Source organism: Notamacropus eugenii, chromosome 1, assembly GCF_028372415.1.
Source record: "Notamacropus eugenii isolate mMacEug1 chromosome 1, mMacEug1.pri_v2, whole genome shotgun sequence".
Lineage (NCBI taxonomy): Eukaryota > Metazoa > Chordata > Mammalia > Diprotodontia > Macropodidae > Notamacropus > Notamacropus eugenii.
The window spans coordinates 308,942,811-308,961,094 of record NC_092872.1 but is presented as its reverse complement, the minus strand read 5'-3'; the positions used below and the strand labels follow the sequence as shown (position 1 = coordinate 308,961,094).

At 34.2% G+C, this 18,284-nt stretch overlaps 1 protein-coding gene across 5 annotated transcripts in view; it reads left to right on the top strand.

Moving 5' to 3' along the window:
* Positions 1-18,284, top strand: part of NIN (ninein) — a 157,595-nt gene that overhangs the window by 2,560 nt on the left and 136,751 nt on the right. For 3 of the 5 annotated variants that reach the window (XR_011971758.1, XM_072629442.1, XM_072629440.1), the window contains exons 3-5: positions 3,225-3,312; positions 9,717-9,791; positions 16,066-16,265. Coding sequence is in view for 4 of the 5 variants with exons in the window: in XM_072629442.1 (XP_072485543.1) it covers positions 16,083-16,265 (183 nt within the window). In the remaining variant the exon portion in view is untranslated. The remainder of the gene's footprint in view (positions 1-3,224; positions 3,313-9,716; positions 9,792-16,065; positions 16,266-18,284) is intronic. The other 2 variants (XM_072629443.1, XM_072629441.1) reach the window with 1 other exon arrangement.

Below are 18,284 nucleotides of genomic sequence, written 5' to 3'. Positions count from 1 at the left end.
TATGGCTGTTTGTATCTATTTCCATTTGTCAGTCTGTGAGGAAACATTTGCCTGGCCCAGTTTAAATAGATTGATTTCTTATCTGCCTTGGAGAAGAACCATTGGAGACCTTGGATCCTTGGAGAATTTTGATAGTTGAAACAGAATTCTGGTAAATCTTGGCTTGAAATAGAATGTCTATGAAAACTTTTGTACTAGATGTGGTAGGGATAAGATGATGGTACTGACTGAAAAACTGAGTTTTTTAGAGGGAATGTTTAAGAACATATGAACAGAAAACTTTTTTTTGTTGTTTTGAGAGGTGTAAGATTTTAATTGTGTCATCTTATTTAACCTTTTTTTATACTAGGTTTTAGGTTGAATCTCAGGAGAGTTTTTTGCTTTTTTGCGTGATATATGATTTTATTGTAGAGAGAAATTTTCTGATCTGGATAATAAATAAAGGACTAGCTTTACAAATGCCCCAAAACAAATGCCCTGGAACATCAGTAAATATATTGCATCAGCAAAATATTAGAGGATATGGTAATGGAAAGTAACGATAATATAGAACAATATATGCACAGTTTTTCTTTTAAGAATTAGTCATTTTGCTTTCTCAGAATGGTCAGGATTCTCTTCACTTTCTAGATGTATAATGATCTTTAATATCAACAGAGCTTTAACTCACACAGAGAAGAGAGAACCTAACAGTATTTCTCTGCAGCCAGTCTTAATTTTAAAGTACTTTGTGTCTATTAGAGTTAAATATTGTTCTGTAAGTTCTTTGAGTGTCTTTTAAATGATTTTAAGGTGATATGTCACCAACATTGGCAGTTCAATTTTAGGAATGATGAAAATACATTTTGTTGACAAAGCAGAGGCTAGCTTAACCTTTGAGTAGTTGAAAGAAATGAAAATGTCTTTCATCCAATTTAAACTTTTAAAATTAGTTTATTTCAAAATAGGGAATTATTTTAATTAATAATTAATGTGGATTGAATTCTATCTACTAAACACTGTAAACTGAGTTCAGTTCTTATGGCAATCTTATGTAGACTTTCAAAAATAATAATGGAATGTAACAAAGTAAATATCTTATTGCTTATCCAAGAAAAATAGTTTTAAGAAAATGTTAACAGATAGGAATTGCAGATCTACAATGTAACCCTCTAGGATACATTTTCTCATGTACAGCCTGTATTAAGATTTGAGTAATTGTGGCTGTAGAAATAAAAATTGTTGTGAGTCTACTTTTCAAAAGAAAATGGCAACTTCTAGGTAATATTACTCCATGAAATGTACTAGAAGAGCTCAGGTGTCACAGAAACATTTCAGAAAAGTTGTAAAAATTCAATAGAATGAAGAATAATGAGAAAATAAAAGAGAAATCACAACAAGCTTCTCTGTCCGTTCAGAATTACACAAGAAGATTGCTTGAAATCCTTGACTGCTCTGACCAGAGATAAGGTGCAGAAGGGAATTAGCCCTGAAAACTGGGGCCTAAAGCCAGCAAGATCTCAGCACTCTCTTATCAGAGCAGCAGGGAAGAGAGCCAGCCTCCATAGTTCTTTTCATAGGGAGACATAATCAGGAGATATCTGTTAATCTCTGACCTTTTAAGCTACTTGAAGCTCATGCCCCAGTAGCCTTTATTGAAGCCACACAGGAGACAAGGCAAGCATAGTGCCCAGACATCCCTCGTACTGAAGGACTCTAAAAGAGGACAGAAACTGGCATTGCTATCACCATTAAAGCAAAAGTTAGGATCATCACAGCAGTCAAGCAGGGTAGGAAACTTACCAGAAGGTCTGAGACATGTATAATCTAGGATTAGGATTTGTCAGGTCCACAAGAGGGGATAGAACCAGCTCCTCTTAGAGTTTAAAGTTCAAGGAGGAGACAGAGAAAGGGTAAGACTAAAACTTATGTTGGCCTTTAGATAGACTAGAAAACAGGCATTCTGACAGAGGTCAGACTACTATATCCGGCAGCTAGACTATTGAACAAATAGGAACATGCATTCCAGGCATAGGGGGCAGGGATAGGTAGTGCTAAGGCACAGAGGTGGAAGATGGAATCTCTTTTTAGAGGAACTGTAAGTAGGCCAATGGAGATGAATGCTAGAATTAATTAATGGAGAGGATTCGAGTGTAAGAAGCCTAGAAAGGTAGGATGGAGCGAGGTTGTGAAGAGATTTAAATGTTAACTAGTGAAGTTTATATTTTATTCTGGAAGTGATATGGAATCGCTGGAACTCATTGATTTGTACAGCAAGGAAATAGGGCCATGGTTAGATATATGCTTTACCTTTTATTAAAGCATTTTTTTTTTCAGTTAGAAAACATTTCTCTCTCTTCTAACTTCACTAACCATTGAAAAAAGAAAAAGAAAACCCTTGCAGCAATATGCATAGTGAAGTGAAATAAACTCCCACATTAACTATGTCCAAAAAGTATGTGTCTCATTCTGCATCTTGAGTCTTATCACTTTACTGTTCAGGAGACAGGAACATGCTCCAAAACTACAAACCTATGCTTTAGAAGAAATCAGCTTGGCAACTGAGTGGAAGAAGGATTGGAATGATTAGAGATTTGAGGAAGTGAGATCAGTTAGAAGGATATATATAGTATATAGGCCAGAAATGATGGGGACCTGAGATAGGGTTATGGCTATATGAGTGGAAAGAAGGGAACATATATGTTAAATATTATGAAGGTAGAAACAAGATTTACAACAGATTGGTCATATTATATGAGTGTGAGTGAAGAGTTAAGGATACCAGTAAGGTATTCAGGTTGGTTGGCTGGGAGGTTAGTGGTACCTTTGACGGTGCCATCTTTCCTAGGGTCAAAGAAGTAGAAAAGGAAAATTTTTAAAAGGGCATGAGGGGTTATTTTGTTCCATATTTTAGGCTTTAAGAGGAGAAAGAAAAGGGAAAAATATAGAGGAGATGAGGACGAATTGGAAGGAATTTAATATTTTCATTTAAGTGAGACATATGAGAAGAGTATACAAATGTCAGGCAAACATTTATTAAGCACTTAATATGTGCTTACACAGTGTTAAGTGCTAAGGGATACAAATATGAAAAAGACATTCTTTGCCCTCAAGGAAGTTACAGTTAAAAAAATAAGTTTATATTGCCATTTTCTGTTTCTTACATCACCATAGTTATCCCAATTATCCCTCCTTTTCTGTCTCCCAGAGAGTCATCCCATATGACAAATGGTATTTTTTTTCAGAGGAAAAAAAATCAGCACAACAATATATTGAAAAAGTATGAAAATGTTCAATGTGTAACACCTGTGGACGTCTCACTTCCATGAAAGGGTAAGTTTTTTTGGGGGGGAGGGTGTATTTTTTGTCATATCTCTTCATTTGAGTTCTGCCTGATCTTTATAATTTTGTTACATCTGCTTTTTTTTTCAAGTTTATTTGTTTTTAATTTTCAACAATCACTTATATAAGCTTTAGTTTTTGTCCCCCTCCCACCTCACTCCCTCCCCAAGATGGCATACAGTTTTATATGGGCTCTACATATACATTCTTATTAAACACATTTTCACATTAGTCAAGTTACATTTACTTTTGATTTTTATGGTGTACAGTTGTTAAAAGTAGAAAAATAACAGACCATAAAAGTACAGTTAAACACACACACAAAAAAGACATTCTGAAAATCAAAGAAGAGAAAGAAAAGTGAAAACAAAATCACATTGAATTGGTAAATAATTTTGGGAGCTAATTATTTGAAAAAAACAGTAAATTAGAGAAACTTTTTTTAAGCAAAGGAAAAGCAAGTTGCTATTGTCAAAAGTGAAAAAGGACAACTCACAACAAATGAAGGGAAAAAAAGGAAATTATTAGAAATCTTTTCACCGAATTATATTTTTCTGGCAAAAATAACTTAGAAGAAAGAGATGAATATTTACAAATATGAAATACCTGTATAATCTGAGAAAAAGAAATTGAAAGGCAAATAAATGAACTACCAAAGAAAAAACATTACAGGACCAAATGGATTAAAATCGGAACTTATCAAACCTTCAAAGAAAAATTCATTTCAACATTACATAAATTGTTGGCAGAAATAGGGAAAGAGGGCATCCTATGGAAAACATGTATATTTTATCCATTTCTGACAGAAAGGAGGGTAATATACTTTCCCTTCATAGATTCTTTGGAGGCATGGTTAGTCATTGCTTTGATCAGAACTTTTAAGACTTTCAAAAGTGTTTTCTTTAGTATTCTTAACTTTGTATAAATTGTTCTGGTTTCTTGTGTCTTCACTCTGCATCAGTTTATATTACCTCAAATTCTCTGAATTAATTTCTTATTATGTAATAATCATTACATTAACGTATTACAGTTTGTTCCCAGTTGTCTAAAAGGCAACTTAAGGTACCCCATTATATTTTAGTCCTTTTTTCCTTCCCGTACCATTTTAATCCTCCTTTAAAATCAGAAAGTTTGTTTTGGTTTTTACTATTTTTATATTTTATATATATTTAATTTTTATTTTATTTTAAAAAATTAATTAATTTTTAGTTTTCAACATTCATTTACACAAGATTTTGAATTCCAAATTTTCTCCTCATCTCTCCCCTCTCCACTGTGAATTCTGATTACCCCTTCCCCCAGATCTGCCCTCCCTTCTATCACACCCCTGCCCTTATCCCCATCCTCTCTCCTTTCTTGTAGGACAAGATAGATTTCTGTACCTCGTTACCTGTATTTTTTATTTCCCAGTTGTATGCAAAAATAATTCTCAACATTCGTTCATAAAACTTTGAGTTCCAACTTCTGTCCCTTCCTCCCTCCCCCCCATCCCCACTGAGAAGGCAAGCAATTCAGTATAGGCTATATATGTGTAGTTATGCAAAAAACTTCCATAATAGTCATGTTGTAAAAGACTAACTATAATGTGTGTGTGTGTGTGTGTGTGTGTGTGTGTGTGTGTGTGTGTGTATACATGTAAACTATATCAGGGCAGTTTTCCTTGATAAGTTCTTGGAAGATGATGTCTAGGTTCTTTTTTTCATTGTGATTTTTCTGGTAGAGCAATGATTTTTAAATCATCTCTCCTGGATCTATTTTTCAGGTCAGTTGTTTTTCCAACGAGATATTTCATGCTGTCTTCTATTTTTTCATTCTTTTGGTTTTGTTTTATTATTTCTTGATTTCTTAGAAAGTCATTTTCTTCCATCTGCTCCATTCTAATTTTTAAGGAACTTTTCTTTCTTTGGACCTCCTTTTCTATTTGGCCATTTTTGCCTTTTAAGGCATTCTTTTCCTCATTGGCTTTTTGGACCTCTTTTGCCATTTCTTTCAGTCTATTTTTAAAGTTTTTCTTCAGCATTCTTTTGGGTCTCCTTTAGTGAGCAGTTAAGTTGTTTTTCATGATTTTTTTGTATCCTTCTCCTTTTTCTTCCCAGTTTTTCCTCTACCTCTCATACTTGACTCAACATTTTTTTTGAGCTCTCCCATGGCCTGGAACCATTGTGTATTTTCTTTTGGAGGCTTTGCATATAGGAGCCTTGACCTTGCTATCTTCCTCCAGTTGCATGCTTTGGTCTTCCTCTGATTATATGCTTTGCTCTTCCTCATTCGAAAGGATGGAAGAACATACCTTTTCTCCAAGAAAGTAACATTCTGTAGTCTTACTTTTTTCCCTTTTTTGGTAATTTCCCAGTCAATTACTTGACTTTTGAGTCCTTTGTCAAGTGGAGGGTATACTGCTCCAGGCTTCAGAGGTTTTGTGCAGCTGTTTTCTGAGATATCTGTAGAGACCTGTAAGTTTACAGTTCCTCCAAAGTTACATAGTCAAAGGAGAGGTGTTTACTCTTCTCCTGGCCTGTGTTCTGGTCTGTGAGCAACCACAGGAACTCTTTTCTGCCCCGGAACTGCGAGTAGCATTCCTTGTGCACAGCTGACACCAGCTCTGCCACACCAGTGCTCCTCCTCACCCCAGGACCACCACTCAGCACTGAGACTCAGATCATCTGCTTGATTCCCAATTTGTAGGCTGAGATCTCCAAAAGTGGCTGCTGATGCAGCAGTAGCTGCTGCCACCTTGGGGCTGGGCCTGCAGTTGGGGCCTGACTGTGCTCACCTCTCACCCAGGTGAAAGAGCTTTTTAATTGACCATTGAAGCTGTCTTTGGTGTTTGTGGGTTGAGAAATCTGGAAATCACAGCTGCTGCCTGTGATTCAGCAAACTGAATCTGATCCAGTCCTGTCTGTATGGCGTGACCCACGCTGAACGCTGCTCCTCTTCCCAGTGTGATAGACCCTTCCTGTCTGCCTTCCAGGGTGTCTTGGGCTGGAAATCTGTTTAACTCTGACATTTTGTGGCTTCTGCTGCTCTAGAATTTGTTTAGAGTCATTTTTTACAGGTATTTCAAGGTCTTTGTGGGGAGAGCTTGAGCAGGTCTGTGCTTTCATTCTGCTGTCTTGGCTCCACTCCCCTCCCTCCCCCCTTCTTTTTATATGTTGCAATTATGAGAAATAGAAAACTTTCTTGTTTCTATCCTTCTTTGTATTCCCCCTTTTACCATCTTTTCTTTTTTCCCTTTTTATCCCTCTGAACTGAACCAATCCTCCCCATCCTTGCTTTTCTTATTTATCTCCCTCAATAGCTTTAGAAGATGTTAAGCTTCTGAGAGCTTATTAGAATGTTAGCAATATTTCTTTCTTATTTCTTATTAGAATGTTAACAATATATAAGAACAATTAGAGAAGCTTAATCTTTCACAGTTGATTGTCATTACAACACTGCTGTTAATGTGTACAATGTTCTTCTATTTTTACTCATTTCATTTTGTAACAATTCATGTAAATTTGCCTATGTTTTTCTGAAACTGTGCCCTTCATAATTTCTTTTTTTAAAAATTTAATTAATTTATTTGTTTTCAGTTTTCACCAATCACTTGCATAAGTTTTAAATTTTCTGCCCCTTCCTTTCCCCTCCCTCCCTAAGATGGCATGCAATCTTATATGAGTCCACACATACATTCTTATTAAACACGTTTTCACATTAGTCATGTTGCATAGAAGAAGTAAAACAAATGGAAAAAACCATGAGAGAAACCAAACCAAAACATAACACAAGAGAAATTAGTCTGCTTCTTTCTACATTCTTCTTTTCTTTTTTAACTAATAGCAGATGGTTTTGATGATTGGTGTTTTATAATATAGATAGAGGCCTGAAGTGCTATTCCCATTATATTCCTGCTTTTCATTAGTTTCCTTGATATTCTAGATGTCTTATTATTATTTTTTATTAATTTATTTTTTCAGTTTTCTACAATCACTTCCATAAGTCTTAGATTTTCTCCTCCTCCTTACTCACTTTGTCCCTGAGACAGCTTGCTTTCTTATATGGGTTCTACACATACATTCTTATTAATCACATTTTCACATTAGTTATGTTGCATAGAAGAATTAAAATGAATGGGAGAAACCATGAAAAAACCCAAACAAAACATAACACAAGAGAAAATATTCTGCTTTATTCTGCATTCCAGTTCCATAGTTATTTCTCTGGGTCTGGATGGCATTTTGCCTCAAGAGTACTTTGGGAATGTTTTAGGTCCTTGCATTACTGTGAAAGGCTAAATCTACCAGAAAAATTCCTTGCACATTGTGATTGTTACTGTGTACAATGATCTTCTAGTTTTGCTTCATTCACTCAGCATCAGTTCATAAAAGTCCTTCCAGGCTGCTCTAAAGTCTTCCTGTTCATCATTTCTTATAGCACAATAGTATTCCATTACATTCATATACCACAAGTTGTTCAGTCATTCCCCAATTGATGGGTATCCCCTTGATTTCCAGTTCTTGAGCACCGCAAATAGAGCTGCTATAAATATTTATGTGCATTTTGGACCAATGTTTTATTTTTTTCCAAGTGAATTTTGTTGCTATTTCATCAAGTTGTATAAAGTATCTCTGATAAATTTGATTGGTGTAGCATTAAAATTGTCAATTAACATTGGTAGTGTAATTTTTCTTCCTCCCTCCCTCTTCTCCACCCTCCTCACACAGCAAGCAATCTGATATAGGTTATACATGTGCAATCATATTAATCATATTTCCACAGTTGTCATGTTGTGTGAAAGAAGAATCAGAACCAAAGGTAAAAACCATGGGAAAGAAAAAACAAACCAAAAAAGTGAAAATAGTATGCTTTGATCTCCATTCACATTATATTTCTTAGTTTTTTTGTTGGATGTGGATAGCATTTTTCCTATTTTAAGGTGCTTCAATCTTTATTCAGATTCCATAGTTCTTTTTTCTTGATGTGGATAGCATGTTCCATCATGAATCCTTTGGATATTTATCTAGGACCATTGCATTACTAAGAAGAGATAAGTCTAAGTTAGTTATCACACAATTTGCCTGTTACTGTAAATAATGTTTTCCCGGTTCTGCTCACTTCACTCAGTTTCAGTTCGTTCAAGTCTTTTCAGGTTTTTCTGGTTTACCTGCTCATCATTGCTTCTAGCACAATACTATTCCATTACATTCATATACCACAACTTGTTTAGATACTCCTCAACTGATGGACGTTCTCTCAGTTTCCAGTTCTTGGCCACCACAAAAAGAGCTGTTATAAATATTTTTGTACATGTGGGTCCTTTCCCCATTTTTATGATCTCTTTGGGATACAGCTCTAGAAGCGATGTTTTTATAGCCCTTTAGACGTGGTTCAAAATTGCTGTCCAGAATGGCTGAGTCAGTTCACAGCTCTGTCAACAGTGAATTATGTTCCAACTTTCCCACATCTTCTCCAACATGTATCATTTTCCTGTTTTGTCATATTAGCCAATATGATAGGTGGGATGTGGTAACTTAGAGTTGTTTTGATTTGCATTCCTCTAATCAATAGTGATTTAGAGCATTTTTTCATATGACTATAGATAGCTTTAATTTCTTCCTCTGAAAACTGCCTATTTATATCCTTTGACCATTTATCTTTTGCAACATGGCTTGTATTCTTGTAAATTTGATTCAGTTCTCCATATATCTTAGAAATGAGGCCTTTATCAGAGATACTGGTTGTAAAAATTATTTCCCAATATTCTGCTTCCCTCCTAATCTTTGTTGCAAGTTTGGTTTTGTTTGTGCAAAATCTTTTCAATTTAATGTAATCAAAATGATCCATTTTGCATTTCATGATGTTCTCTATCTCTTGATTGGTCATAAATTCTTCCATTCTCCATAAATATGATAGGTAAACTATTCCTTGCTCTCCTAGTTCACTAAAAGTATTAGCCTAAAGGCTATATCTGTATTGTGTACCCATTTTGACTTTATTTTCGTGTATGGTGTAAGATGTTGGTCTATGCCTAGTTTCCTATTTTCCAGTTTTCCTAGCAAATAGTGAATTCTTATTCTTGTTTTGTCAAATAGTGAGTTTTTATCCCAGAAGCTGGAGTCTTTGGGTTTATCAAACAGTATATTGTTACAGTCATTTACTACTGTGTCTTGTGTACCTAACCTATTCCACTGATCCACGACTCTATTTCTTAGCCAGTACCAAGTAGTTTTGATGATTGCTGCTTTATAATACAATTTAAGATCTGGTATGACTAGGCCACTTTCCCTTGCATTTCTTTTCATTAATTCCCTTGATATTCTGGACCTTTTGTTCTTCCAGATGAATTTTGTTATTATTTTTTCTAGCTGTATAAAATAGTTTTTTGGTGGTTACAGTCATTTTTTTTTATACAGGCATTTAGAGGGATTTGGAGGAGAGCTCGGGCAAGTCTTTGCCTTTACTCTGACATCTTGGCTCCACTGTCCAGAGTAAGCGATTGTTTTTATGATTTGTTCTGTTTAAGATTAGGTTGTTTAGTCTCCAGTTAGTTTCTAAATGTATACTTTTTATTGCATTGTGATCTGAAAAGGATGCATTTAATATTTCTGCTTTTCTACATTTAAGTGTGAAGTTTTTATGCACTAATATATGGTCAGTTTTTCTAATGGTACCATGTACTACTAAGAAAAAGTGTATTCGTTTCTATTCCCATTCAATTTTCTCCATTTATCTATCCTATCTGACTTAAGAGTCTATTTACCTCCTTAACTTCTTTCTTATTTATTTTTTAGTTAGATTTAATCTATTTCTGAGAGGAAAATGTTAAAGTTCTTCATTATTATAATATTTCTTTTTATTTCCACCTGTAATTAATTTAATTTTTCCTTTAACAGTTTAGAAGCTATATAGCATTTGTTACATATTGATTTAGTTTTGATATTGCTTCTTTTTATATGGTTCCTTTTATCATAATGTTGTTTTCCTGTTTATCTCTTTTAGTTAAATCCATTTTAGCTTTAACTTTGTCTGAGATCATAATTGTGACCTCTGCTTTTTTACATCAGGTGAAGCATAATAAATTCTATTCCAGCCCTTTAATTCTTTGTATGTTTTTTATTTTAAAATGTCTGTCTTGTAAACAACATATTTTTAGATTTTGATCTTTCATATATTCTGTCATTTATTTTTTTTCATTCAGGATAATACTCAGCTTTGCTGGGTAAGTTGTTCTTGATTGCAAACCCAGTTCCTTTACACTTTGAAATGTAATGTTTCAAGCCCTTCTGTCTGTCTGTTAATGTTGAAGCTGCTAGATATTTTGTTTTCTTGACTGTAGCTTCACAGTAAGTAAAAAATATTTTTCTTGTTGATTTTAGTATTTTCTCCTTAAACAAGGAGCCTTGAAACTTATCTGTGATGTTCTTCTGAGTTTTCATCATGGGATTGCTTTTATGTGGTGATCCATGGATTTTTTTCTACTTCTATTTTTCTCTCTTGTTCTTGAACTTCAGGCCAATTTCCCTTAATTTCTTGTAACTAGGGTTTTTTCTTTGAATCATAACCTTCAGGTAGTCCAGCAATTTTTATATTATCTCTCCTTGATCTGATCTCCACAGCAGTTGTTTTTCTAATGAGATGGGCCGCATTCTTTTGTATTTTTTTCGTTATTTTGATTTTGTATTTTATTATTTCTTGGTGTTTTATAGTGCCATTAATTTTTCCTTGCCCAATTTTAGTTTTTTAGGAATTATTTTTTTCCCTTAAGTTTTTGGATCTCTTTTTCCATTTAGTTGACTTTCTTTTCACAATTTTCTTTATTTTGTTGGATTGCTCTTTTCCCCCCCTGATTTTCCTCAACCTGTATTATTTGATTTGTAAAGTCCTTTTAAATTCTTCCAAGAAGTCTTTTTCGGCTTGTAATGATTTGACATTTTTCTTTGAAGTAGTAGTGGCTCTTTTAATTCCCTGTCTTTTTCTGAATATGAACTTAGATCTTCTCCATCCCCATAGTAACTGTCTATGGTCAGCTTCTTTCTCATTAGCATACTCATTATTATTATTATTTTTAGTGCCTAATTATTATAGTCAAGTTCTAGTTCCAAGGTATGGGGGTTGATGACTTAGGCTTCAGGTTTTTCATACTGTTGTTTTCTGATCCTTATTTGAGAGCCTGATCTTGGCTAATCCTTTCTACCTCTTGAGCCATGGCTAGGCTCCAGCTGGCCATACCTCGATTAACTACTTAAAGAAGCTTATTTATTGAATGAGTGTATCTCACTAAAAGTGAGAATGTGGTAAGACCTTAGCCTGAAAGGGCCAGGGTCTCCCATTGCATCCTGGGCCATCTCCAGTCATCCTAATGAATATCAGGCTGCTGGACCCAGATGGCTCAGGAGAAGAAAGTGAGGTTGGTGACCTTGCACAGCCCTCCCTCACTCAAATCAAAGTCAACTGCGAGTCATATCATCATCTTGATGTCATGGTCTTCTTTGAGAATGAAGGACAAACACAGCAACTCAAGGCCCCCATCCACACTCTCACATCAAACACTCTTGCTCCCTGTTGTCTTTCCCATGGCTGCAAACTACGGCTCATTCCTTTGCCCTAGAACCAAAACCTGAGACTCTACTGTCCTGCAAGTGCCCACAGCCAGCTAGGTCCCCATTCCTCTACTACACTACGCACCAGGCTTGTGCTTGCTCCTCTTCATCCACATTCACATCCACAGACCAGGACTGTCCAATCAGCACAACTGGGTCTGACATCATGAGAGAGTAGAAGGTCCTTTAATCTTCTCCTACTCATTTGTCAGTGAGGTGAAAGTTCCTAAAGCTGAGGCTGTTACCTGACCCAACTGACCCCCAGCACTTTTTGTTTGTTGATTCAGCAGTCTGCTTGGAGGTGTTTGCGCTTCAGTCTGGCCAAACTTTGACCGCTATAGGCTAGGTCTTTCCTAAGGTCTTCTCAAATTGTTTTAGGAGGACATCTATCTGCTTTACTGACTTTTGATTATTTCTGCCATGTAGATTTCACATTGAGGTGTTACTTTTTGTTGTTTGTGAGAGAATTTTGGAGAACCTAGTAATTCTTGTCTTATTCTGCCATCTTCCCACTATTCTTTATTTTTTAAGGAGCACATAGCAAGTGAATCTATAGAACTATTTTGTGTGCTTTTGATAGATTGATCCACAAATTCTTTACGTATTTTGTATTTATTTGGAATAGCATTTCCTTTTTATTATTGCCTCTTGATTTTATTCTTTATTAAAAATAAGTTTTTAGTGATATTTTGTTTTCTAATTACCATGATTTCTCTCATTATCCTTTTCTCTCCCTTTCAAGGGAGTCATCTCATGTAACAAATGCATCTTTTTAAAGACAGCAAAAAGAAAAAGGAAAAAATTACCATAACTAATCAATATATTAAAAATGTCTAAGAATATATAAAATATTAAAATCTTGTGGTCTTTCCATCTCTTTCAAGGGATGAGATAGGAATATCTTCTCATATCTTGTCCTTCAAGTCATGCTTATTCTTTATAGTTTTGCAATGTTCACCTTTTTAATGATAGTTCTTTCCTTTTACATTGTTGTATTCTTTTGTTTATATTGTTTTCTTGGCTATGTTTACTTCAGTCTGAATCTGTTTATGTAGCTTTTTCCATGCTTCTCTGTATTCATTGTATTTGTCATTTCTTACACCACAGTAATATTTATTTACATTCACATTTCATAGTTTGTTTAGTCATTTGCCAGTTGATGGTCATCTACTTTGCTTCCAGTTCTTTTCTATCATGACAGAAAGTGCTGATTCATATATTTTGGTGTTTATCGGGACTTTCTTCTTATCAGGTACTTTTTAGATCATAGTAATAGTATCTTTGTGTCTAGGAAAATAATCTGTTATATTACTACTACCTAAGCCTAGTAATAGAGTATGTTGGTGTGCACATGTTAGTCATTTTATTTGCATTATTCCTAATTGCTTTACAGTATGGTTGTGCTGATTTAACAGCTTCACTAACAATGCAGTAGTATATCTATCTTTCCAAAATGCTCTTAAATTGTCTATTTCCATTTTCAAAAATCATCTTTGCCAATATGCAGAATGTGAGTTGAAACCTCAAGCTTCTTTTTCCGTACATTTTGCTGTACTCTTCTTATTACTGATTGTTTTTTCCTGTCCTCTTACTACTTATCTGTTGGGTTTTGGTTGATTTTGTTATTATTTTATAGAAATGCTATTGATTTTTGTGGTTTTATTTTATAGCTGACACTTTTGCTAAAGCTATAACCTGTCTCAGTATCTTTACTGATTCTCTAGGTTTTCTAAGGAAACCATCTTGTCATCAGTAAATAATGATAGTTTTATCACCCCTTTTCCTATGTTTATAATTTTTCTCTTGGCTTATTGCCATTGCCAGCATTTCCAGAACTTTGTCAAATAATAGTAGTGAGAACAGACATCCTTATTTAGAAAACTTCACTAGTGTATGCTTATTGTATGTGATACTTTTGGTTTTAGATTCTCTTTGTTTGAAAATGTCCCCCTATGCCTGTACTGTGGTTGGTTGGGATTTTATCACTTTGTGTCAAAAGCTTTGTTTTTTTGGAAGCAATTGGAGTTAAGTGACTTATCCAGGGACACACAGCTAGTGCCTGTTTGAGGCTGCATTTGAACTCAGTCCTCCTGATTCCAGTGCTGGTACTCTATCCACTGGACCACCTAGATATCCCTTGTCACCACCTAGATATCCCTTGTCACCACCCAGATATCCCTTGTCAAAGACTTTTTTCTGTATATATAAAGATAATTGTGTGTTCGGATTTTTCTTTTTAAAGATTAGTTATGTTGATTGTTCTCCTTTTGTGGACCCATCTTTGCATCACTTTTAGAGATCCATCTTAGTCATAAAGAAGGATCTCATGGATGAATTCTTGTAGTTTATTTGACAAAATTTTATTTACAGTTTTAAAAAAAATCTAGATTTGTTAATAATATTGATCTACATATAATTCCCATTATATGCTTTATGTCTCTCTGGTTTAGAGATTAGGACAATTTTTGTCTCTGGAAAGGGGTAAAAGTAGGGTGTATCTTAATTTTTCAAAACAATTTTTCTAGTATTGCTACTAATTACTCTTTAAATGTTTGATGTATTTTCTTCTTTATTGGTCCCTTTACAGTTAGTTCTATTTCTAAAATCTTATTATTTACAATCTTCATTTATTCTAGTATTTTATGTGTTTGATAGTATTCCTTTATTCCTTTTGTATTCTCAAGATTTGTTAGCATATAACTGTGCCATGTAGGTTCTGAATTATTTTACAAAAATTTATCTGGTATCATGATTGCCTCTTGTTTGTTTGCTCTTTTATTTATTTGATTTTCTGCCCTCTTTTTAATCAGTGTCAATAATATTCATTTTCACTTATTTTGTGCTTGTTAATTCCATTTATAGCTTATATTCATATTATAGCCAATATGTATATATTATTTTCTTGCCTCTTCTTATTTCACCATACATAATATAATTCATTCATTATGTAAACTTTCCATATTTCTGTGTATTTATTTTATTTGTCATTCCTTACTGCACAGTAATATCCAATTATAGTCATAAATCAGTTTATTTAACCATTCCCCAGATGGATGGGCAAATACTATGTTTGTAGTCCTTTGTTACCATAAATACCCATATAAATGCATTGGTGTATATGAGTACTGGCCTTTTATCAGTGACATACTTGGAATATTTGCCTACAAGTAGAATCTCTGGGTCAGAAGGTATGGACATTTTAATAATTTCATTTGCATAATATGGATGTTGTTATATGAATTGTTATCCTGATTTTACTTACTTCATATAATTTTTCTCAGGTTTCTTTGAAACTATTTCTTTCATTTTTTTCTTATAGCTTAATAGAATTGCATTCTACTCGTATACCTTAATTTATTCAGCTCTTAATTTATGTTCATTGTTTTAATATCTCTCTGTGTCTACATATAACATATTGTACATATATGTATATATGTATATTCTGTGTGTGTATATAATATCCCCTAAACTCACAGGATTAAGCAAACTACAAAATTATGCTGCATTTATTAACAGTATAATAAACAATTAAATAATGTCATAAGTAATAATTTGCAATATAAGAGCTATGAGAAAGATAATAACCAAAGTAACATTTAATCATTACTAAAACTGCTGGCTCCTTATTATCAGAAGCATGGTCACACTGTTCACTTTCAGTATAGTAGTCTTTTCTCAAGGATTATTTTCCTGTTTCTTTGTAAGATGAAGAAAGACCTAGTTCTTTCAGGAAGTAGGTTCACTTTATCCTTTTTTTCTGGTCTCTCTTCAGTCATCATGTTTAACAATCTCTCCAGAATGATAATTAAAGAAACAAACTCTCAAGATTCTATTGCTTTTTGAAGATAGAGTTATAATATCAACAATCTTAGTGGAGAGACTATTGATGCTCGTGTTATACTTGTACCTGTATATGTTTTCTTCCTAATAACTCCTTGAGGGGATCTTTGTATCCCTAGTGACCAACACTATTTCTGGCATAAAATAGGCCATTTCTAAATGCTTGTTGACTAAATGACTGATTAAGAATAAGATTGAAAGGAAAATTATAATGTTAAAAAGTGCATCAGATGATGATTATGACTGTATTAGGATATTCCAATGTGCATGCAAAAAATATCAAAATAATGTGTTTTTCTTATTTCACTTGTCCTGTTTGTAGGTAGAGTGGGCTATGGGATGGATGAAGCAGAGCAGGATCAGCATGAAGCTCGTCTCAAGGAGATGTTTAACAGTTTTGATGCCACTGGCTCTGGGTCTCTGGGCCAAAAGGAACTGATAGACCTCTGTCAGTTGCTGAACCTAGAAGAGGTGGCACCGGCATTACAGCAGACATTGTTTCAGGACAACCTCATAGGCAGGGTAAGGTTTCAAGGGAGGCAAAGGATTAGAAGGGTTTGGGGGGAGAAGGGGCTGGAGCGTAAATGTGGAAGGGGGAGCAATATGTGTTGTAACAAAAGAACTGGATGTGTATGTTGCTAACCTTGTTATTGATAAGTCACTTTATCTCTATAAAGATCTCTGTATCCCACTTTCCTCATCTGTAAAATGGAAGTAATACCACCCTCAGTACTTGCTTCATAGGGTTCTGGGAGTATCAAATAAAAATATATGTAAAATACATGATAGATCTTGAAGTTTTATGTAAAAGGCAGTATTTATTGTTATCTTTGTTGTTATTATTATGTTTACCCTGGTATTATAGAGAAGAAAAGGAAATTAACTTTTTCTCAGAGTAAAAGGAAAGGAGATCAGAGTAGATGCCCAAATTTCTACTTTCTTTGAGAACTCTTTTTAACTACAGAGTACTGTAGTGGGCCTATATTAGTCAGTTTTGGAACCAAGGTGTTCACTGAGAAGAGGAAATTCTTTAAGAGTAGTGACAAATTATTTAATTTTATCCTATCTTGGGAAGTAGGTACTATTATTATTCCCCATTTAACAGGTTAAGCAACTGAGGCAGACTTAAGGTCCAGGTCACACAGCTAATAAGTGTCTGAGGTCAGATTTGAACTCAGGTCTTCCTAATATCAGAGCCAAACTCTATGCATTGTTTCACCTAGCTAAATAAAAATAGCTCATATTTATCTAGTGCCTTAAGATTTACAAATCACTTTATATAAATTATTCCATTTAGTCCTCAAAATAATCCTATGAGGTAGGTATTATTATTGGCTGAATTTTACAAAGGAAGAAACTGAGACTGAGAGAGGTTAAGTGACTTGCCCAGGGTCAGACAGCCAGCAAGCATTTAAAACAGAATTTGAACTTACAGCTTTTTGACTTTGTCTAGCACTCTATCCACTAAACTACTTAGTATTACATGATTTTCTGATAATTTGTGATCATAAACTAGGGAAGCAGAATTACTGACTGATTTATTAAAAACTTGATACTGTAAGTTTTCTGCACTTTACAACTGATATTTGCTCATGATCAATGGACACGTCTGATAGCATGATATTTACCCTGGGTCTTGGTGATATAAATCAAATGGATCTGCGCAATTATATTTTAGTTTGATGTGGTTGTCATTTAAAGTAAAGCCATCCTGAAATAACACTGAACATTTTCCAAGCAGTTGTGTAATTTGTATAGATGATCCCATAGATCATCCTCTAGTCTTGGCTATATGTTTGTATTTTAGCTTATGTGCTTTTTTTTTGCTTTCTTTAAAATTATCAGGAAAAAAGGTTGGTTAGTATGCAATGAATAAAATGTGATCTGTCAATGAAAATTCTGTTACACACTTGTTAATGCCATCGTATTAACAGTGGTATTAACATGGGTGATGAATATAGGGGGAGTTCTTTAGCATTGTTTTTAACCTTATATTAAGCTGTTCATACTGGTAAAGTGCCTTCTGTTTGGAAGATGTTTATAGAATAAGATAATATAAAGGTTATTAGTTTGCTTTCATAAAGTTAGGTTTTGCTACACATATGGGAACTATAGGAACACAACTAAAAGAAATTACTCAAAGATAAAATAATTAGAGAAATATTAATTTTTCTTGAGTACAAGCCAATACCATAAAAATGAAAATCCTCTGTAAATTTATTTCTGTATTCAGTGACATGCCAATCAAACTATGAAAGGATTGAAGAGTTAGAAAAAATAATAACAAAATTCATGTAGAAGAATGAAATGTCAAGAATCTCAAAGAAATTTTTAAAAATATATTGAGAAGACAGACTTCCTAGTTAGTTGACCAACAACAATCTCTCAAAACTCAGCAAAAATAAAGCAGAGATAAAGTATTTTCTGCTCTCTCCATGGTTTGGAACACCAAGAACCCAAACAAGGTAAAAGTTCCATGAACTATTGCATAACTCTCAGCTCACTTAGAAAAAGGGAATCAAGGGACAAGATATACAAGGC